The sequence below is a fragment of the Aphidius gifuensis genome, linkage group LG1 (genome assembly GCF_014905175.1).
Source record: "Aphidius gifuensis isolate YNYX2018 linkage group LG1, ASM1490517v1, whole genome shotgun sequence".
Taxonomy (NCBI): domain Eukaryota; kingdom Metazoa; phylum Arthropoda; class Insecta; order Hymenoptera; family Braconidae; genus Aphidius; species Aphidius gifuensis.
Genome location: NC_057788.1, coordinates 17,516,154 through 17,540,649, shown reverse-complemented (window position 1 = coordinate 17,540,649; position 24,496 = coordinate 17,516,154). Strand labels below are relative to the sequence as shown.

Sequence of the window (24,496 nt, the reverse complement as noted above, 5' to 3'; positions counted from 1 at the left end):
CCTGATAGAAATATTTCTCCGCGATTACTCCGGCTTTCTTCGGCATTACTCCGTTTTTGGCCTATTTCCGGAAAAATTACTCCGGCATGAGATTAATGTCGGAAAAATTAATCTGCCACGACTTTTTTGCAGGAATAATTTCTCCGCCATCAACCTCATGCCGGAGTAATTTCTCCGGAAATAGGCCAAAAACGGAGAAATGCCGGAATAATGCCGGAGTAATATTTCCACCAGGGAGAGCAGAATTTGTACCTCAATAATAAAAGCAGATATTCAATTGTTAATTAACATTTTGAAATAAGTAAATAATTTTTTTTTGTTATTTTTGAGATACTAATTCCTTGCTTAATGGTACAAATTAGTACAAATTATTACAAAGTGGTACAAATTAAGACGCTTCTAATGAGTATTCTAGATAACTTTTCAAGGACTTATGCAGGCCAGGTTCACGCACCTGAATTGTACGAATATAATTCTTTATATTCTCTCTCACGAATTTTCATAAATTATTATTAGTTAAACAAAATGAGTGAAATACAAACAAAACATAAATTTACAATTGATGTCCCTGGAAGCCTCAATTTTAGATGAGCTGTTAATTTTTTTATCATAGCTTTAATAATCAAAAGAAGTGAAATATAAAAAAAAATAGCAAAATTTGAAAGTATAATGATGAATAATTTGCTGGATAAAAAAAAAAAAAAAAAAAAAATTAGGCGCTTTTTCACGATAACGCTTGCGATACATGTTAATAACATTATAATAAAAAGCGCCTAATTTTTTTTTTTTTATCCAGCAAATTATTCATCTTTATACTGTAAAATTTTGCTATTTCTTTTTATATTTCACTTTTTTTGATTATTAAAGCTATGATAAAAAAATAAACAGCTCATCTAAAATTGAGGCTTCCAGGGACATCAATTGTAAATTTATGTTTTGTTTGTATCAAGTAATAATAATGGAAAATGTTAGTTAAGTTAATAATTATTTAGAAAAAAATAAAACGTTTTGACGAAACAATAGAATGATGTTTTAGTAATTTAGTAATTGATTCCTTTATGCAAGTTTGCCCTAAAAAGAAATTGTAGTTTTAGTGATATTTGTTAATGTCATAACTTGTAACCGAAAATATCTTGTCACTAAAGTAAATCAAATAACGTTGCATTTTTATATCGCGCCCGTAGTTAAGGGATTTCGTCGATTTTTTCAAGCGAAGAGTGAGACAACATTTTTCCTCTGTTTTTTGTCTTTTTCGCACTCATAGAAATATTGTGTTTCTCAAAGTCATCCGCAAGAGGTCTCTAGTGATTTTTCAATAATTCCTCATAAAAATCAATTTTTTCATACTTTAATTATTAATTGTAAAAAAACTAAGCTCCAAACTTCTTTTTTTCCATACGTTTTGTTCTGTCTTATTTTATAACCCGATAGTTTTTTTTTCACGATGTCATATTGTCGACTAGAGATATTGGTATTTTAATGGACTTTTTTTCGACAAAAATCGCATTTTCCATAAGAGCCCATGTTAAAAGTTGTCAACTTTGAAAATTAATAAAAAAATAACGAGCTTCCAAACAATTACCAAAAAATTACATAAAATGTATTAGTATTTCAAGAATCTACTGTATAAATGTCAAAGCATTCTCATATTCAGAAAAAAATCGACGAAATCCCTTAAGTGAGGTAAGGCAAAGTTTTAGAATAGTTAGGAATTTTCGGTCATATAGACTCAAGTCCCGCGTTAAATGAGGAAAAAACAAAAATACATCAGATTCGTAATTATAAAAAAATTTTTTTTTTTTTTTTAAATTTAAACGCCATCAAGAAACCTTATTTTTCCTCACTGAGGCATTTTTTTTACTACTTTTTTTCCACGCGTTTGCGGTGGTAACGTGAACTATTATCTCACTCTCCGCTCCACACGTCTTTTTCACTTTACCGTGCGTAACTTTCATTTTACCGTAAAAATCATTTTACCGGAAGTTTCGGTTAAAGTGAAAAAGACGTGTACAGCGAAAAGTGAGATAATAATTCACTTTACCACAACAAAAGCGTTTAAAAAAGTAGTACACTACGTCTTGAACCAAGTCACTTTTGTTTAATCCAAGAAGCATACTTCTAGAAACACAATAATAATAATAATAATAATAATAATAATAATAATAATAATAATAATAATAATAATAATAATAATAAATAATAATAAGAAATTATTCTCGATTTCTGTGGTCAAGAATTTGTGGTGAAGAATTGTTCGCAACGCGTGACCGTTCTGGAGGAAAAACGATTCTACCAGGGAAAAATTGTTTTTTTTATTTTTCGATTTTTCGCCTTCGAATACAACCCTCTGAGTTTTTCTTAAAAACTTTGAACAGAAATGATCGAATAACCCAATAGGTTTAATCTGCGATCAAATAGGTGTTGACGCTTAGGCTTGGGATTTCAAACTTCATCAAAAAAATATATATTGTTACGTAAAAACTGTTTCAATACTTTTTGGTTACCTTGTTCTTTAAATTTATTCATCAAAAGTTTGTCATCTTCAGTTAGTTGCAGTTTACGTATTTGCTCAACATTAATGTTGTCATCATCTGTATCAGTTATTTTCTGCAAAACTCGGAATGAGCGTGATTGAACTGGTCCAGGCTCTAGTTGACTGAAAAGTGGACCACGTTGTTGGCAATTTCTTTGATAATAACATAAATAAGATTGTATATGTAGTTATCATTTTGACTATACATATATAGTTTTAATTTGACAATATATATTTAATTACCCTCTTATTTGATTAGGAGCTTGAACTGGTTGCGCATAATCCCATCCTGGCTGTTGCTGATACGCAGAATTTCCATTCGGTGATTTCATACTGCCACTTTCAAGAACCATAGGCACAATATAAGATCCAGGTAGCTGTGGTTGTATTTTTGTTGCCTGAACTGGAGGACTTACTGGTCTTGAATTACTTCGTAGTTGCTGATATTGAGTCGAATTTTGAAACTGATGGTGATGTCCCGGCTCATTAACTACCGAAAATACAGATGGTCTGTCTTCAACCTGCATAAATTTTTCAATCAAAATATATTTCTTTAAATTTTTTTTTCAAAGTTACGGTCACGGTATATAGGGAAAGTCCGGAGGAAATATTACTGTAGTGCTGTAGTAGAAATAGTAACTAAAGTCATTTAAGCGACTAATTTTCACTGAGTACGGTAAATTTTTCACTTTTTATCTGAATTTTTTCTGCAAAGGGGGAGTAAAACTTCTTTTGGATCGAAATTTGTACATAATTAACAATAACAAAGTTTTGTTGACTTGTTAACTAAAATTTTGAATTATTAGTAATTAGTTTTTTTATTTATTCTCGAAAAGAAAGTCGTGAGCTCATTTGAATCAATAAAAACAGTATTCGTACTTTAAGATTATTCAAAAAAAAATAGTTTACTCCAGAATTTAAATTTACAATTTGTTATTGTTATTTAGGATCAAATTCTGATTTTAGTGGTACAAATTAGACCTCGCCTTTTTTTCGAAAAAATAGAAAAACAATCGAAAATATTCAATGTAAAAGGCATGCATCTGTATATATGATCATTTTTAAGTAATTTTTTTTTTTTTTTTTCGTTTTTCTCGAGTTGAAATTTACTAAGTCTTATACCGGTAACACAAATTTCGTTGAAACCTTTTTTTTTAGTATAAAAAATTTCATTAATTGTTTTTTGTCATATCATTGACAGTTGATCAACGAAAACGGCCGCTTGCGGCCGTCAACAACACTAGTATTGTAAATTTTAGATGAACGAATAATTATTATTTATAAAACAACATAATTAATGAATTTTACGGTATTTTTCTGATTACCCTGGTGAAAAAAAACTGGCAGAATCTGGCAGAATAAACTGACAGAATCTGGCAAAATCCGGCAGTTGTTCCAAAAACCGGTCTAAATCTGTAAGAATCTGGCAGAATCTGCAAGAATCTGTAAGAATCTGACAGAATCTGGCAGAATCTGGCAGTTGTTCCAAAAACCGGTCTAAATCTGTAAGAATCTGGCTGAATCTGCAAGAATCTGACAGAATCTGGCAGTTGTTCCAAAAACCGGTCTAAATCTGTAAGAATCTGCCAGAATCTGTCATAATCTGCCATAATCTGTAAGAATCTGTAAGAATCTGCCATGATCTGCCATAATCTATCAGAATCTGTGAGAATCTGCCAGAATCTGTAAGAGTCTGCCATAATCTGCCAGAATCTGTCATAATCTGCCAGAATCTGCCATAATCTGTCATAATCTGCCATAATCTGTCATAATGTGACAGAATCTGCCAGAATCTGTAAGAATCTGCCAGACTATTTTTACGAAAAAATTCTAAATAAAAAAAAAACTCTGGACGAACGATTGTGGTTATTACAAACATCACGGTAAGGTATCAAGAAACTTCAATCTCGAAGCGTTGCATTTTTTTTTTAAACTTGAATATGTTTTTATAAATTTTTATAAGTAATCATAATCTCAGTTCCTATATATGTGAATTAACTCTGACCTGAGCACATGTGAGAATCGTTGAATAACAACTAACGTAAAATAATGATAAATGACCTATAAAAGAATAAATTATAACATACTAATAGTTCGATGACGACTTGATGTCTCCTAATCAGTTGTATTAATTCAAAAAAATCAATTTATTGAAAAAAAAACAATATTTATCAATTGAACTGGCAGAATCTGGCAGACTGTTGGAAATCAAATATGTGGCTGACAGAATCTGGCAGAATCTGGCATGCTGTTGGAAGTCGAATATGTGGCTGACAGAATCTGGCAGAATCTGTAAGAATCTGCCAGACTGTTGGAAGCCGAATATTCGGCTGACAGAATCTGGCAGAATCTAGCAGACTGTTAAGATCGAGTATTTGGCTGGCAAAATCTGACAGAATCTAGAAGAATCTGACAGAATCTGGCAGACTGTTGAAAGCCGAATATTTGGCTGGCAGAATCTGCCAGATTTTTTCATTTTTTGTTGAATCTTGCAGAATCTACCAGAATCTAACGGAATTTGCCAGATTTTTTTCACCAGGGCAGTCTTGGTGTAACCGGTTTTTAGTCTCGATTCGACGTCAAAACGAGACAAAAACGAGGCTAAAAAAAAAAGTTGAAAAAAAACTCAAAGATGTTATTATTTAATTGTTTTATAGAGTTTTATTGTAAATTATAGGAAAATGAATAATGATTATTTATAAAACGACATAATTAAAGAATTTTACGGTATTTTTCTGATCAGTCTCGGTGTAACCGGTGTTTAGTCTCGATTCGACGTCGAAACGAGACAAAAACGAGGCTAAAAAAAAAAAGTTGGAAAAAAACTTAAAAATGTTATTATTTAATTATTTTATATAGTATTATTGTAAATTATAGGAAAATGAATAATTATTATTTATAAAACAACATAATTAATAAATTGTAAGGTATTTTTTTATTCAGTCTCGGTATAACCGGTTTTTAGTCTCGATTCGACGTCAAAACGAGACTAAATCAAGGCTAAAGGTGGAGCCACAAACATGCGCCAATTTATACTACGCATCTTATGTTCGCTTTTTTTTCAAAGTAAATTACATGTAACATAATTATGTAAAAAAAAACAATCTCCAAGGAAAATCAGTAGCTAAGGGAAAGATATAGCTAGGAAATTAATGTAGCCAGAAAAATTATGCGGTAAGCAACATTTATTTTTTAGCTACACCTTTTTTCCAGCTACTGTTTTTTTTTTAGACAATTTCATTTTTTAAAGTAAATTACATGTAATATATTTATGTAAAAAAAAATAATGTCCAAGAAAAAGATGTAGCTAAGGAAAAGATGTGACTAAGGAAAAGATGTAGCTGAGGAATTGAGGTTGCCAAAGAATTATGTTTTAAGGAAATTATGTTGCTTAAAATATAATTCTTTGGCAACAATTCCTGCTTCTATCTTTCTCCTATACTACTTTCCTTGGACATTTTTATTTCTTTCATAAATGAAATACATGAAAATTTATTTTTTAAAAATACAAATGTCCAAGGAAAAGCGGTAGCTAAGAAAAAGATGTAGCTGAGGAATTGAGGTTGCCGAAGAATTATGTTTTAAGGAAATAATGTTGCTAAAAATATGGCAACAATCCCACTATTTACCCTCACTAACTACTGCTTTTCCTTGGACATTTTTGTTTCTTTTATAAATAAAATACATGAAAATTAATTTTCTAAAAATACAAATGTCCAAGGAAAAGCAGTAGCTAAGGAATTGAGGTTGCCAAAGAATTATGTTTTAAGGAAATTATGTTGCTTAAAATATAATTCTTTGGCAACCTCGATTCCTTAGCTACATCTTTTCCTTAGCTACTGCTTTTCCTTGGACATTTTTATTTCTTTCATGAATGAAATACATGAAAATTTATTTTTTAAAAATACAAATGTCCAAGGAAAAGCGGTAGCTAAGGAATAGATGTAGCTGAGGAATTGAGGTTGCCAAAGAATTATGTTTTAAGGAAATAATGTTGCTAAAAATATAATTCTTTGGCAACCTCAATTCCTTGGCTACATCTTTTCCTTAGCTACTGCTTTTCCTTGGACATTTTTGTTTCTTTTATAAATAAAATACATGAAAATTAATTTTCTAAAAATACAAATGTCCAAGGAAAAGCAGTAGCTAAGGAATTGAGGTTGCCAAAGAATTATGTTTCAAGGAAATAATGTTGTTCAAAATATAATTCTTTGGCAACCTCAATTCCTTAGCTACATCTTTTCCTTAGCTACTGCTTTTTCTTGGACATTTTTATTTCTTTTATAAATAAAATACATGAAAATTTATTTTTTTGAAATACAAATGTCCAAGGAAAAGCAGCAGCTAAGGAGAAGATGTAGCTAAGGAATTGAGTTTGCCGAAGAATTATATTTTTAGCAACATTATTTCCTTAAAACATAATTCTTTGGCAACCTCAATTCCTTAGCTACATCTTTTCCTTAGCTACTGCTTTTCCTTAGTCACATCTTTTTCTTAGCTACATCTTTTCCTTAGCTACTGCTTTTCCTTGGACATTATTTTTTCTTACATAAATATATTACATGTAATTTACTTTAAAAAATAAAGTTGTTTAAAAAAAAAGCAGTAGCTGGAACAAAGATGTTGCTAAAAAATAAATGTTGCTTACCGCATAATTTTTTTTTTTAATATAAATAAAGGCAATCAATAAAACTCGCCCAGCTAGAAAAAAAGCCCAAATAAAAATTTTTATATCTCGAATAGTTATCAAATTATCCATATTTTTTTTTAAATGTATACAATTTCCTTTTTTCAAAAAAAAAAGTCGAAATTTTTTTTTTTTTTATTAAAAATCTGCTAATTATTGATTGTCGCGTATTGTTAAGCACGAATATTCATTTTTTTTCGAAAATAATGAATATATCCAAGTTTTTTTTGCTTGGTGGCTAGGTTTTTTACTTAGCTATTTTTTTCACTTAGCTATATTTTTTACTTAGCTATATTTATAGCCAAACAATCAATATCTACATAATTTTTACTTAGCTATATTTTTTACTTAGCTATATTTTGAACTTAGCAATATTTTTTACTTAGCTATATTTATAGCCAAACACACAATATCTACATAATTTTACCAGCTATATATTTTTTACTTAGCTATTTATTTTTTACTTAGCTATATTTTGAACTTAGCTATATTTATAGCCAAACACACAATATCTACATAATTTTACCAGCTATATCTTTTACTTAGCTATATTTTTTACTTAGCTATTTCATTCACTTAGCTATATTTTTTACTCAGCTATATTTTTTACTTAGCTATATTTTTTACTTAGCTATATTTTTTTACTTAGCTCCATTATATTATCAATTAAGAAAAAAATTCATTAACATCAGAAAGATATTGATAATTCGAAAACTATTTGCGCGATCAAAAAATTATATTCGATTTTTATTTTTCCCTGATGAGTTTAATCGACTTCCGTTACTAAATTATTAAAAAAAAAAAAAATCGATATATCGAAATTTTAAAAAATATTATAACTCGAAAACTATTCGAGATATCGAAATTTTTTTAAAGACATTTCCTTTTCCCTGACGATCTCTATTGATTGCCATTATTAAATTGGAGAATTAATTGTTATTTCAATAACTATACGACATATAACCGATAAATAGCCGTTTTTTTCATTTTTAACCACTTTGCGCATTCGTAGGAATTTTCTGTAGAAACACGCCGAAGATGTTTTCACATAATAAACCCGCGAGTCTAGATGGCTCACAAAATTTTTTGTATTCATGAATTTATATTTAATTGCAGCCAAAAAAATTAAATAGTAAGCAACATCAATTCTTTAGCTTCGTCTTTTCGTTAGCTACTGCTTTTCCTTGGTTTTTTTAAATTTATTTAACAAATGAATATCATGTTATTTATTTTAAAAAATTATTAATAACCAAGGACAAGCAGTGACCAAGAAAAAAATGGAACTATGAAATTAATGCAGCCAAGGAAATTAAATTGTAAGCAACATCAATTTTTTTCAAATATAAAGTAAATATAATTTATATTTGAATTATATTTTTCAAAAATATAAAGTAAATTTTATTTATATCTGATTAATTTCAATTAAGGAAAAAAGGCGTAAGTGCAAATTTATTAATTTTTGTGTTTTTCATCTAATTTTAAGGCTTCAAAAAAACCGAAAAAGGGCGTAACAACCTTCGATAAAGGATAAAAGGCGTATGTCCAAGGATTTACGCTCTTTTCCGTTATCAGAAGAATTTTTAATAAAAGATGAAGGGCGTATTTACAATTTTATTTCAATTTATTCAAAGGCAGTGCTCTTAAACTGATTATTTATTGATTGATAATTATGAATAAATAATCAATTATTTAAAATCACTACCTTTGGAGAAATTTAAAATAAAATTGGAAATACGCCCTTCATCTTTTATCAAAATCATTTTGATAACGGAAAAAAGACGTAAATCCTTGGACATACGCTATTCATCCTTTATCAACGCCCTTTTTCCTTTTTTTTTTAAAGCCTTAAAATTAGGGGACTATCCGAATTCAGTGCCGTCGCCCCCGTGGTGAGGGACGTGACTTATCGTCCATACTGGTCTCCATGACCGTCCGTTGTCATTTTTATTTTTCGACTTGTTTCGTCTAGTTTTGCCATGTTGAAAATAATGTACTTAGAAGAAAAAAGGAACTCAGCTTAGCTTTAGATGTAGCGAAGTAAAAAATCTAGCTAAGTAAAATAATGTAGATATTGATTGTTCGGCTACAATTACAGCTAAGTAGAAAATCTAGCTAAGTAAAATAATGTAGATATTGATTGTTCGGCTACAATTACAGCTAAGTAAAAAATCTAGCTAAGTGAAAAATCTAGCTAAATAAAATAATCTGAATTTTTTTTTTCTTAAGGGACTTAGTTTTTTTTGTAAAATTTAATTTTTTTTCTGAGTCCATTGTTGTCAACATGGCAAAACTAGACGAAACTAGTCGAAAAATAAAAATGACAACGGACGGTCATAAAGACCAGTATGGACGATAAGTCACGTCCCTCACCACGGGGGCGTTTTCCTTGGACATTTTTATTTTTCAAAAATAAAATAACATGTATTTTATCTATTCAATATAAATAAAAATCCTAAGGAAAAGATGTAGCTAAGGAATCACAGTTGCCAAAAAATTATTTTTCAAGCAAATATATTCCTTTACAACATAATTCTTCGGCAACATTAATTCCTTAGCTACATCTTTTCCTTAGCTACTGTTTCTCCTCGGACTTTTTTTTTTTAAATTAAAAAATAAGGAATTATCAAAGATTACAAATTAATTAATTTGATATCTCCAGCTATATCAACCAATATACATTGAAATATCCTGAATATTGCGTTAGATTTCAATTTTTTCTATATTTTTAATGTTTAAATTTTTGTAAAATTTTTTTTATTATATTATGTTCCGATTCAGTAACCTTATTAATAAAAAAAACTTTTTCTCTTGTATTTAGTGAAGATTATTCTGAATAAAGATTAAAATTTTTCATCTTTCACTATAGCGCGTGATAGTTTAGGGTATAAGGCACTCGGTTAAGAATATAGGTTCCATAGGTTTAGGTAGAGTCACAGGTTCGAATCCCGGTTGGGACAGTCGTCACAAAAAAAAAAAAAAAAAAAAACATTGAACAATAGGTATGTTACGTCTTGGTATCAATATAATTAATAAATAAATAGATAAATTAAATATTTAGTAAATTCAAGGACACATAAAATACCGAGTAAGCAATTAAATTTTTTCCTTTTTATTTTTTAAATTATTTTTATTTATTTTAGCAAATTCAACATTTTACCTTTTCTCTCACAATATTATATTTTTTATTTTAAATTATTTTTGCAAACCATTATCCAAAGTCACCTTTGCAACTCGATAGTTTACATCTGTTAAATTTACTAAATTGTTATAAATAAATGTTTAAATAAATGATAAATGCTGACTATCGTGGGACAGGTAAAATATAATTGGTTCAAGATGTTCCCACTTTCAGTCATCCCTTCTTTAGTTAATAATTTTTATGGGAATTTTGATTGTAATAATTTAAGGAGCTTCACTCTTGCGACAACTTTTGTTTGGACAATATCTAAATTAAATTTAAATAAATTTTTATTAAATAAAATAAAATAAAATAAATAATAAAATCAATTTAACCTTTACGTTCTTATAAATAAAATTTTACAAGTGAATTTAAATTAAATAATCTTTGTGATAAAATTAGTAATTTTTCCTTTATAAATTGACTGTTCCTAATACTATAAAATCATTGACTGTGACATTTCTCCAGGGTGTTGTTTTCTGCGCTTCGAGTTCATTTTACCGTTTGAATTATTCGAGACTATCAACATCAAAAGGCGACCATCCAGATTGACACGCTCTCAACAATATTGGTTTCGGATTATTCTAACATCAAGGTACATCTACAATCATACACATTCCCTCTTAACCCGTTACCCTGTAGGGAATAACAAAACAAGAGGATTTTATAAAAACAAAGTAAATAGCTCATTAATTTATATTATTCTCAAATTATTATATTATTTATTTTCAGTTAAAACATTCTTTTTTTTTTTATGTTATTTCATAGATAATATAAAATAGTTAGCTTGGTACGTAACAAGTATAATACTATTATTTTTTTATTTTTTTTGTTTATTTAGCATTGGTAAAAAAAAACTAAAAATTTTATTTTATTTTTACATAGTCACCCTTGAGGTTGATTCTGGAAATCTGAAATCGCATTAGATTTTTTTTTTTATCTTATGTTTAAATGAAATAATTATCTACATTGTCAATTTTTTTCAATTTTTTTTTGTGTGCTTTTTTTGAGATATTTACTGTCAAAGTTGACAACTTTAACACGCAAAGTATAGGCGGTACCTCATATTTTTATCAATAACTTTTTCAAAACGCAACAGGAAACGTTAAATTTCTATCAGTTTGTAGTGCTAGCAAAGACAATTTTTTTGATATAAATTTTTGGTATATCGTCTGTTGCGTTTAAAAAATAAATAACTTTAAAATTCAAAAATTTCGCGAGAAGCGCAGCACACAGACATGAACACAAGCATGGTTTCAGTGTACGACGTAATCTTCACTTGCTAGTGTGTAGCCACGCACACACATACTACTAAAGAACTTGGTTTTTTCATCAGTGGCGCCACAAAAAATTTTAGGACAATAAAGAATACCGTTATTGATATACGGGCCCTTCGCGGCATAAATATTGGTTCGGTGATGCGTCTGGGAATCAACCTTAACGTACAACGCTAGTAAACTTGATGGAATGAGGATGTTATGAAATTTTGAGATTAGATAAATGAAAAATTAACGAATTTTAATGTGCCCTTAGAATTATAGGTAATAGTATTCGTTATTTTTATATTAATTATCAAAGTCAGCTTGTTTTAAAGAGGTTATACATGGCTATTATGGGAGCAAGTGTAACAAAATAATTTCGAACATAAACAAATGTGGTCAAATGTAGTTACCGATTTCCCAAAAACTACTGAATTATAAAACAAAATATCAAGTTTTTTTTGATACCAATATTATTGTGGCAAATAGTATTAGATTTTTTGTAATTATAAAAACTATCCACAAAAAAATGGAATTCCATTAGGTTTTTTACTGTTTATTACCATCAGTCTGACAACATAATGAACAGTGTTTTTTTTAAATACGATTATAAATTTTTTTTTAATGGAAAAATGATTCTTTATGGTATACAATAATTATACTGATCAAAATATATATAAATAATGATTGATTTCATACGAAAAAAAACTAATTGAAAATATTTTTTTTCATTTTTTTGGGGTTGTCAAGCATGAATATTTCCTGTGTTAAAGCATAGGAGCTGGATTTAGGCTACGCCGCAATAATTTTGCTAACGTTGTAAGTTGAGAAAACTCATTAAAATACATTTTAATTTTACATTGTGCTATGTGAAAAAGAAAACATTTCAAAAATATAACATCCGTTTTATTTTTAGATGGTACACTGTGAAATTTCTAATGTATACACAGAAAATAACAGTTTCTCTTTTTTGAATTACATTGTTGGCGCTCTGATCTCAACTGTCGTGGTGACCATGTAAATATAAATATTTTTTTTGGTAAATTTATTTAGATTTATTTATTGATCACATTGATAGAATAATCACATAATGTGATCAAAAAAATATAAAAGTGTTTTAAATTAAAATGTGATCAATAAATAAATCACATAATGTGATCAAAAATATAAATATGATTTTAAATTAAAAATGATTATTTTGTCATGATTAGTGTGAGTGCTGTGTGTGTAAGTTTGCAATTGCACATTCACCCGGGGATTTTTCGATTCAGCTACATCTTACGTTCGAATTTTGAATTAATTAAAAAAACAAAAACAATTTAATCCATGGCGCGTAAACACACAGGTGGATTCAGACGCCATAATGATAATAATTCTCGACACTCGATTCTGATTGGTCAACTTAAAACGTTAATAACTCAGGCACAAAGCGTCGAAGACCGAAAATTCAAAAACATTTACTATTAAAAATTTCACGTACAATCTTGTAGTGTACCTACTGTTCGTGACTTAAGATACATCCTGTATATACTTATTCTTATTTCTATATATATATATATTATCCATTCTATAATATATATGGGGCATTCTTAGTCAAATCACGGGGTCATCTGCCTGACCCCCTACGAGTTTAATAATATGAGCTATTTTTGGTTGATTTTAGGCTGAAATTAAGCCTCTAATTTTTTTAGATTTTTTCATTAATTTTTCTAGACTCCATCATCTTGAATATCACTATTTTTGCAATATCTCAAAAAGGACCATTTTTTTTTTTCTGAATTTTTTTTCACAGAATCAGGTACACAATACACGCATTTTAAGCCTAGCAAAAATCTGGGTCCAGAAACATAAATATTTTTTATTTATTTTTGAAATTTTTATTTTTCAGCAAAAAAATTTTTTGTTTCCAAAAAAAAAATTTTTTTTTTCCAAAATGAATATAAGTTTATAATATATAAGTTTTTGATTTCAAAAAAATAAAAAAAAACTAGATTTTCCCTTGGTAAATTTTCTGTTTCGGCATTTTTAGAAACTTTTTTTGCTGAAAATAAAAATTTCAAAAATAAAAAAAAAATATTCATATTTCTGGACCCAGATTTTTGCTGTGCTTAAAATGAGTGTATTGTGTACCTGATTCTGTGAAAAAAAATTCAGAAAAAAAAAAAATGGTCCTTATTGAGAAATTGCAAAAATAGTGATATTCAAGATGATGGAGTCTAGAAAAATTAATGAAAAAATCTAAAAAAATTAGAGGCTTAATTTCAGCCTAAAATCAACCAAAAATAGCTCATATTATTAAAATCGTAGGGGGTCAGGCAGATGACCCCGTGATTTGACTAAGAATGCCCCATATATATATATATATAAATGTAAAAATGAAAAACTTTGTTGCTAATGTTCTCAGCAACTACCCAACCGATCATTATGATTTTTTGTAAATCAAAGAGCTTATCACGAAGATCGTTATAGGCGTTTATTCGATTTCCTATCTTGATAAACAACCGAGATATTAATTGTTATGAATAGCCTGTTACGCGTCAGAGAGTTACAATCACAGAGTTAGAAAAAGAGAGAGAACGCGCTATAGTCCCAAATGATTTATCTATTTATTGTATTTTAGGAACAAATAGCTTAGGAATCATCAGGGCGATAGATAAATGGAAGTATTGGTCGAAATAAAGTAACACATAATTTTTTTTTTCTCTTATATTTATTTGTGTAAAGGAATTTTTTTTCTTGATTTGTTCAATATTTTTCTTGGATTATAACAAATACGTCAAGAAGCTTACTTCTAAAATCGAGAACATTTTGTTATAATCCAAGACCTATTTGATTATAAACCAAGAACTCTACTTCTAAAAATTAGAACATTTTGCCACCATTCAAGAAATTTCTGTTATTATTTAAGAATTTTTTTTCTTAATTCAAGACGTACTTGTTATAATTCATGACAATATTTTTATAATTCAAGAAATTTTTCGTTCTCGAATTTAGAAGTTTTTCATTTAATATAAGAAAATTTTTCCATAATCCAAGAACTTTTTTGCAAGAACGAAAGTTCTATTATTAAGAAGTTTTTGTATTAGTTTTAGAATTTTTTTTTTCTCAGTGTATTAAAATCTTATTTTTGGTTTTTTAATTGATTTTTGCATTTTTTTTTGTTGGTTTATTTAAGCAAAAATTCCGGAAAAAATCCGGAGATATTATGAAAATAGTCTGGGGATTATTCCATAAATATCTCCCGAAGTCTCAATTACGTAGAAATCCGTAGCAAGTCCGGAGAAATCCGGAGAAAATCTGGAGAGATTTGTTTCACCATGGATAATAGGATTTCCGTTGAGACCAAATGTTATGATTCATTTAGGAAGAGAATCTAAGCTGACAAAAATACCTTGTCTACAGAATCGATATCGATATGAAAATAAATTGTTTTTGCTTAAGTTCTGTCACCGTATCAGATAGTCGACAAACCGCTACTTATTCTATCTTGTTACTTTATTTTATCTTACTTTATTTTACCTGAATTGAAACATCATGGTCAGTCGATTGTAATGGAACTGGTCTCATTTGAATGCGTTGTTGCGATTGTTGTCTTGGTGGAACTGTTTGATTCTGCAATGTTAGCGATGGAACAAAACAAATGTGGGCCATTGATGATGGTGATGATGATTCGTTTGCTGCAATATTTCGTTTGGCCCATTCAGGCAATTCTTCTGAAGTCTTATTTTTGTTTTGCAGCCACGGAGTTGGTGCTTTTGATAATATAACTTGAGGTGAAGTTGATACTGTATCTGGTGTGTTTGGTTGTGACGTTAGCTCTGAGTTTCTCGAAGCTCCACGTGTAACTGGTGTTGATGGTACATTTCCAGCTGGAAAAACTGGTACAGCAACCTGTGGTTGAATGAATAAATTTGTACTTGTTGAAACTGGACGTGTCTGTTCAGTGGCTAATGGTGATTTTGGTAGTCCATCAATTCCCTCATCATTAGCATTCTTAGCAACTCTACGTGCCATTCTGGGGCTTCTTATTTGAGATAAATCCAACTTTCCACCCATTCCTGGTGTATAAGTAAATGGTTTTTTATCCTTAGACATCATAGCATTTTGTATCACTACAGGAGGCTCGTATCGATCATTATTGCTCAATTGAGAACGTCTGGAATGAGGACTCTGTTGGGGAACGAAGAAAAACTGTCAAATTATCTTTTTAAACGGCATTATGACTACTTTTTTATTTTTTTGTAAACGTTAGTTAGTTTGTTTTTTTTTTTTTTCGTTAGATAAAAATTCAGTACGAAAAATCATCAGCCCAACGGTTTTTGACGAGATTCATTGATGGCCATTATTAAATTTGAGAATTAATCGTTATTTCAATAACTACACGATATATAACCGATAAATAGCCGTTTTTTCCATATTTCAACTCCATTTTTAACCACTGCGCATTCGTAGGAATTTTTTCCGTAATCGTGAGAAAATTTTCTATAAAAACCGAATAAAAAAACATGTTGTCTCGGTTATGATAATATCTTCTGAAATTCTTCTGTACAATTACAATAATAATTTTCTCTTTCAAACTAACACATCAGTCATCAATGTCTATTTCTCTTTTTTTAAAACATAAAATTAGTCAATATTATAAATAAATTATTATTGTATAATAATTCAATATTATGTTTTGTATTTAGGAAATATTATTTTATATAAACAATAATAATAGGTATATTAATCTTGTAAATGAAAAATACTTGCATATGTATGTATATATATGTACAATATGAACTTTACTTCGCCTAACAAATGCAAGTATAACTAATAAATACAAATAAAATACTTGTATATTAATATATACAACGGCGCATATATATATATATAATAATAAATAAATTAAATATATAAATACGCGCATTTAAATTCATCTATACTACAGAACGGCTGATGGTAACGGTTACCGACCGATTACCATGGCGCTGCAAGGCGCAATGTAGACTGACAGAAAATGGATTCCTGCCTAGATCCGTTACCGGATCTGACGTCTAAACTCTATGGTTTTTACTTTTACTCTAACCCAACCCGCGCCTAAAAATGTTTACACATCAAAAACTTATAAGTCTAGAATATTTGACAATGCTGTATAGCATGTTTTTAAAGCTCTGTATAAATATACATTTTATATGAAAGCACAGTAACAAAAAGCAGCACCCAGTTAAAAAAAGTGGTTTCTATGATTTTTTTAATGGGACGTCTCTGTTCACATCATCTCTGATTGAGAGACCACCACTAGAATGGACAAATTTGTGTGAGGATTATATCATAGTTCCTGTAGTTGAGTAGGTAAATAAACAACCTATTATATATAAGAGACCAACAATCATCTGAAATTCCATGAATTAAAATCAAAGACAACATGATAGATCTAATTAACAGAAGCAATCGTCATATTAATTTCTTAGCTTCATCTTTTGCCTAGCTACTGCTTTTTCTTGGTTTTTTTAGTTGTTTAACAAAAATAAAATAAATGCAGTTTATTTTAATAAATTAAAATACCAAGGAAAAGCAGTAGTTATGGAAAAGATGAAACTAAGGAAATCTAATATACGTATAAATTCATATTTATATATTGTATTTTCATTAATTCTTTAGTTCTTATTAAATCAGTACTGTCTTCTGCTCTTAGGTATTTTAAATTAATCAAATTAATTTTATGCAAATTAAATAAAATACAAATACATAAAGAAACTAATACAAGTAAAAATACATAAAATACATGTAAAGAAAATTAACATGTAATCATAATGTACATGTTAATGTTTAAATTTATGAATGTTTGAAACAATAAAACATAAATAAGGATGTAATCGTTTATGGTTTAATTATATTTTTGTTTATTTTCAGATGAAACTACGGGTCTGTGCGTAATATATGAATTTGATGTGCTCGTCAAAATGTTTATGATGATATAAGTAGCGGGGTGACCCCTGTAAAAAAATTTCTATTTTGTAAAGCCTGTGAAATTTGTTTGGTGTCATAATAAAATAAAAAGAGCTGTACAAGTACGGGGTACACTGCCCGTGTACGAATCGCCAAGAATCACAACACGGCCATGCATTGGCCCATCAATGGCACCCAATGATTGGTAGCCAGGCATGGGCCATTCATGGTTCATCCTTGGCAAACGACTGGCCAATTCTTGTATTGCCAATTCATGGTTCTGATCCATGGCCGAGCCTTGGCTGACTCTTAGATGGCCGATGATTGGCAACAATGCATGGGCCAAGCCTGGCTGATTCTTTAAAGGCCAATGCTTGGTTGCCAATCATTAGCAAATCTTTGGCTGACAAACTAATCGCCATTCTTCGGTTGCCAATTATTGGCCAAGTCTTGGCAGGCTTTTAATGGCCGTTGCTTGATTGCCAATCATTGGCCAATCTCTGGCTGATACATTAATGGCCATTGCTTGGTTGCCAATTATTGGCCAAGTCTTGATTGTTCGGCTACAATTACAGCTAAGTAAAATAATGTAGATATTGATTGCTTGGCTATAATTAAAGCTAAGTAAAATAATGTAGATATTGATTGTGTGGCTACAATTACAGCTAAGTAAAAAATCTAGCTAAGTAAAAAAATTTGCTGGTAAAATAATGTAGATATCTAAGTTTTTTTTTTTAAGGGACTTAGTTTTTTTTTTTTTTTGTAAAATTTGATTTTTTTTTCTAAGTCCATTATTTTGAACTTAGCAAAACTAGACGAAACTAGTCAATAAATAAAAATAACACCGGACGGTCATGGGAGCCAGAATGAACGATAAGTCACGTTCCGCATCCCTGGAGCGCTTGGGCCTGAGTTCGGACGTTGCCATAAATATATAATCGACTGGCAAAAAGTTGGAGCGGTCTTAATTGACTTGGAAAAGGATTTTAATTCCATTTAACTAGATTGACTTATAAACAAGCTACATTTAAATAAATTCGCCAAAGAGTTCCCTGTTGGAAAAAATATTCCGCCATTAGTCCGAGATATCCCGTAGCAACATATCAACGGGTTATGAATCCTGCCACAAAATTTTGGCGAATTATTTATTCCTCAACAACCCATCTGACTCTATTAACTTGTCAACAATAACATTCGCAATAAAAAAAGGATTATAGCAAGGCCCTGTAACTTAACCTCTTTTTCTTAATGTATTTACTACTGATATCTAAAACGTATTAAGCCTAAATAAAACTAATTCTCAGGCACATGCCATTGGCTTTGATGATGACTTCATCGTTTACGTAGCCAACACAAGACCGAGTGATATCCAAATACAACTTAACACACTGATGGACTAAATCAACAAGCCATCCATGGATATTCTTTAGAAAGATAATGGCATCTTATAATCAAACACACAAAGACGTCATCAACAGCTTTGAAATCCTAGCAATAAAACCAAGCACACAAACAAGAGAAACGATAAAACATCTTGAATCCTAGATCAATCACTTCGGCTACATTGAGAAAAAAATAAGAAACATTGTTACGAAAACAGAAGAAAAGTTGTTGTGTTGCACAGCAAAGTTGAGGTGAAAAAATCTCTGCATTAAAATGACAGATGCAGGTTATGTTTGTCATTTTCACGAATCATATTTTATTGTTGATATAATTTGTTAAATATCAAGTTTTGTTATTTTGTTTATACCCCTACAACAACATAAAAACGTAAACGACAAAAAAACATAAACTTTAAACAAAATAGCAAAATAAAAATATATTTGATTTAGTTTCGACTCAGAAATGGGCAACAAAAAAAATAAAATAATTTGTATTTGCAACTTGAGTAAACTTCGCCGCCTTCGGCGGCTCGTTTGATCTCCTACTAACTGTAATTTCATGTACTTTTGATAAATAAATAAAGAGAATTTCGAAAGCAAAAAAAAAAAAAAGTTTTGTTATTATTAATCTAGTTGCTCACAACCCTGGGGGAACTGGCAAGACTGCTTTTGTCGCCAGAGCGATAGCAAAACCAGAGAAAAGCCAGAGATGATAAAAACAGAATATTAACGATATCAAACGTAAATTTGGGCTTTATATGGATATATTATTTAAATTAATATATTATTTAACTTATTTTTATTGATGTAAAGAGATGAATATAAGTAGAACAAGTAATGTAAAAGTTGACAGATTTTGACGTTTTGAGGTTGACTTGAATCGACTGAACACAAAAATCCCTAGCGTAGGGCAATAGTAAATCCTGACCTTTTCGATAGTAAAACCAGACTATTGTAAAAAAGACATTAATTTATAACACTAGCAATAATTATTAATAAATAAGAATTAATTAATGAATTTTGATGATTTTTAGAGACTTTTTTATTGTTAAAATTAATTTTTCGCGTAAGAAAAAAAAAAAAAAAACACATCAATCTGTGGCAACATAAAAGCTAGAGGAAAGCCAGAGAAAAGGCAGAGAAAAAGTAAGAAGCCCTGTGGTCTAGTGGTCAAGGCGTTTCCCCGGAAAGCAAAAGACCCGGGTTCGATTCCTGGCGGGGGGAACTTCGTTATTTTTTCTAAGTTTCTGGTTTTTTTCAAGCCAGACGAAAGCGAGAGCAAAGCCAGACTTGTAAAAAAGACATTTATTTATAACAAATATCACTAATTATTAATAAACAATATTAAATTAATGAATTTTAATGATTTTTAGAGACTTTTTTATTGATAATTTATTCTTATTTATTAATAATTAGAGATATTGTTATAAATAAATGTTTTTTTGACAAGTCTGGCTTTCCTCTGGCTTTGCTCTGGCTTTTGTATTGCCACAGATTGATGTGTTTTTTTTTTTTTTTTACGCAAAAAATTAATTTCATCAATAAAAAAGTCAAATCATCTCTGGCTTTGCTCTGGTTTTGCTATCGCTCTGGCGTCAAAAGCGATATCGTTTTCTTCTGGCTTAGCTCTCACCATTTCCGTCATGGGAAATATTTTATAGTCTATAATTTAATTATAAAAATATTATTGAAACCTGGCATTAATCAATTTATTTTGAGAATGTCAATTACACCAAAGCTAATCTCAACTTAGACAATTCCGCACAACCCAAACATAAGGTGCGTTCTTTCACTTGCGGGTATTCCCACTCCTGATGATCCCTCTCTACTTTTTTTCCCTTTCTTTTTTTTACTTGCGCGAGAATAAGAAAATTCGTAAACAACGTGCATGGTATACAATGGCGTAACAGTCGATGGATATGAACTTTTTTTTTTTATTTATGTGGATTAAATGTGGAAACTTGGTTTTTGTTTTATTTTTATGTTTTCTTTTATTTTTTTATTTATTCATTGTTAAGTTGTGAATTATCCACGATATACTTGTGTAATGTCTTGCGGTAAGCGCCGAACCTTTTTTTTATTTCATATAAATTGTATTTTATAGAGTTATATATTTCGGGTCCATTTGGATACCCCTAGCTCCATCTTATGAATCATAAGGGTAACATTTAAGGGAGAAACGCACCCCCCGAGCACCCCCGAATATTCCCGACCTACCCACGGTTAGCTTGTGCCACTGACCCAATATATCGATCAGTTCACTGGGATCTCTGATCCTGTGACTACCAGCTCTAACTGCTTTAATTGCTTTAACTGCTTTAATAAGTGCTTTAAAAAAGTCTTAGAATCATTTTAAGAGTCACCAGCCAAAAACTGTAAGTTATATTTATCCAATATTTCATTGATTTATTTTGCTTAAATATTCTCACTTAAATTCACGTAATATTTGGTTACGCAAATTATTAATTTAAACTCATTAAAATCATATTAGATATAACTTGTAATAAATTCAGACCGCATGGTCTAAGTTGTCTTTTTCTTTTAAATTAAATTCAAGTGCATACTTTTTGTGTTAAATTATTTAATCAAATAAATATTGAATAAAGTAAATTATAGTTGGCCGATTTAAGCAAGAATTTGCTTGTTGAAAATATTTAATTATTTTAAATATAACAATCAACGACCAGCTAGTGGTCATGAATTTGGGTTTAGCTACAACCTGTAAAGTATAGTAAAGCGTTTATGTAATTATTAAATCAAACAAATGTAAAAGAGATCTTTATAATTTTTATTGTAAATTCAGTGTTACACAAATGCGTCAATTAACTCAAGGTCCACGTCGGTCCAAATTTAACTATCTGTTACTGAATATCAATACCATTGGTGAAGTTGTGGTATTTTAATAATAAATTTACCATTTTACTTAACATTATATGTTTTGTGTTTGAGTCAAGTTTTTATAAATTATTTGTGTTTAATTTGTGTATTATTCTCACGTATTTTTCAGGTTCCTTTTTACCTCTCCTTACATTACGTAAAATCGTCTCCCTACCCTTCTGATGTACCTTTGCTGGGCAGGATAAACAGGGTTAAATTAATTACATATCTAGTTGGATTATTTTATCGGACAAAATCCCTATGTCTAGTAAATGATCCGGCTACGATATTTCACTTGTTAAAATAATTAATAAAATAATATTAATAAAACAAGAACAATGGAAGGTCCATTAAAAATTAATTATTTTCATAATCCAGTTACAAATAAAACTTTAGCATCTGTTGCGACTGATCAACAATATAAGCGATTATTAAATGGTAATATTAATTATTAACATAAATATGTGTTAACTGTGATTTTTTTATTGTAAAATGATAATTATATTTTATTCAAAAGATCCAGAATATTCTCATTATTTATTCGAATGTGCACGAAGACTGTATGGTGAAGATGCAATTTTACCACTGGTATTGACTGAACTTGATGAGAAAAAATATGATAAAAGCCAATAAAATTCAAAAGAAAATTCTGGATCATATGTTGATTTATTGAAAGATGTCAATACAGGGGAATTACTTGACTTGTTTGATGAAGATGATGAACTTGAGTCTCCATACTTGGAACAAAATTCAGAAGGTGAAAAATTATATATATATATATATAGTAATGTGTTTTTTCTTTGTCATTGTTATTTTGAACTATTTATTTTTATACAAGGTGAAACATATTAGTTGAATTATATGGAATAGATTTTCGTTGAATATATTGATGAATGAATTAAATTAATTATTATTTTATGACAGGTCCAGTTGGTTTAAATATTCAACAAAAAGTTGGTGGTGCTGTCAGGCAAGTACCTGGTAAATCTGTTGGTGAAACATCATCTACTTTTACATCAAATAACATCATTCATAACACTGACATATTTGATAATTTATCTCGTATTAATTATGGTAATCCATCATTAGCATTATCACATGATAAAGGTAAATGATTTATATGCTTATATATATTTATACCTATACAAGTTTATTGGAAATTCTTTTCATCATAATTATTTTGTTATAAATTAATTATTGAATAAATTGATGAATAAATTGATTGAATTATTATTTTCTGACAGGTCCAGTTGGTTTAAATATTCAACAAAAAGTTGGTGATACTGTCAGGCAAGTATCTGGTAAAACATCATCTACTGTTACATCAAATAACATCATCCATAACACTGACATATTTGATGATTTAACTCGTACTAAAAAAAAATGAATTGTTTAACGTGCTATACTTCTTATTAAGAAGTTTCTTGCACGGTGCCTCTCTTCCTTTAAACATTTTCCAACCGTCAATTCCTACAACTCATTTTTGCGACAGACATGGATGTCGACTTTGTAATGCGTTCAAACTGTACCCGATTCCTATTATAGCCCAGGGAAACCATGAAAAACCTGGGCAGTACAGCCGGCTTGCGCCTACCACTCGATACATGGCGTCGGTGGTCGGGATCGAACTCGAGACCTCCTGTCTCAAAGCCCGAACCGTTACCGCAGTGCCATATCGTTGGTCTTGATTTAACTCGTACTAATTGTAGTGCATTATTACCATATAATAAAGGTAAAACAATTTATTTTAGTGCCATTATTGTTGTACTTGTTAATTATTAATAAAATTTTTTTAATTTTTAGATGTAATGTCTACCAATGTTGGCATTTATACAACTGGTATGCCTTCTGCAAATTTTTTGTGGGGACCCAAGGATACCAGAATTTTAATTGAGTGTGTCAGGTCATATTATAATGACTTTGATAATGTAAAATTATCCAAGCATGCCTGGGGTTTTCTTCATATTGCTGTTACCAGGTTGCTCAGCAACTCTTAAACAGTGCCAAGTGGTTCGATTTACAAAGATGCTATAAACGTGATAAGGACAGAGATACTGGGGAATCACCTAGTTCAAATGAATTTATGGATGATTTGGAGGAAATACTTTGTCAAAAACCAAGTAACTTCAATTGTTTACATTCTTTATTGAATAAAAAAAGAAAAATCACAGCTAATAATGATTCAAATATCACTAATTTTTTACCAGCTGAAAAAAATCCAACTACTAATGTTGAAAAAAAATCCAACTACTATGACAGAAAAAAACAAACGTCTAAGCAAAAAAGAACTGCGTCGAAAAACAAAATTTGATTTGAAAAAATAAAAATTGGAGTTGGAGAGAAAACGACTCGAAATTGAAAAAATGAAAGTTGAAAACGATGCCAGGAAAAATGATATTATTACTTCTGCCACAACAGCATTACAACGTTACTTCGAGTTTTCTGGTGCTCGTCATTAATTGGACTTTATGTCTGATAAACAATAAAAAAAAAAAAACAGTAGAACCCAAAAACAAAAAAGTTACTGTTATTTATTAAAGGTTCTTGTTACATTTTTTTAAAAAAGGTAATATTATGTATTACAGGTATATTTTTAGTTTAAAAAAAAAAAGTCAACAAGACGAAAAAAAAAAGAGTTACTAAATGTAT

At 29.6% G+C, this 24,496-nt stretch overlaps 1 protein-coding gene across 6 annotated transcripts in view; it reads right to left on the bottom strand.

Moving 5' to 3' along the window:
- The window catches only part of LOC122849681, a 96,107-nt gene that overhangs the window by 53,773 nt on the left and 17,838 nt on the right, over window positions 1-24,496 (bottom strand). For 5 of the 6 annotated variants that reach the window (XM_044148463.1, XM_044148487.1, XM_044148455.1 and 2 more), the window contains exons 4-6: window positions 15,177-15,827; window positions 2,777-3,054; window positions 2,505-2,686 (exon numbers count right to left, since the gene is read on the bottom strand). In XM_044148463.1, coding sequence (XP_044004398.1) covers window positions 2,505-2,686; window positions 2,777-3,054; window positions 15,177-15,827 — 1,111 coding nt within the window. The remainder of the gene's footprint in view (window positions 1-2,504; window positions 2,687-2,776; window positions 3,055-15,176; window positions 15,828-24,496) is intronic. The other variant, XM_044148471.1, reaches the window with a different exon arrangement.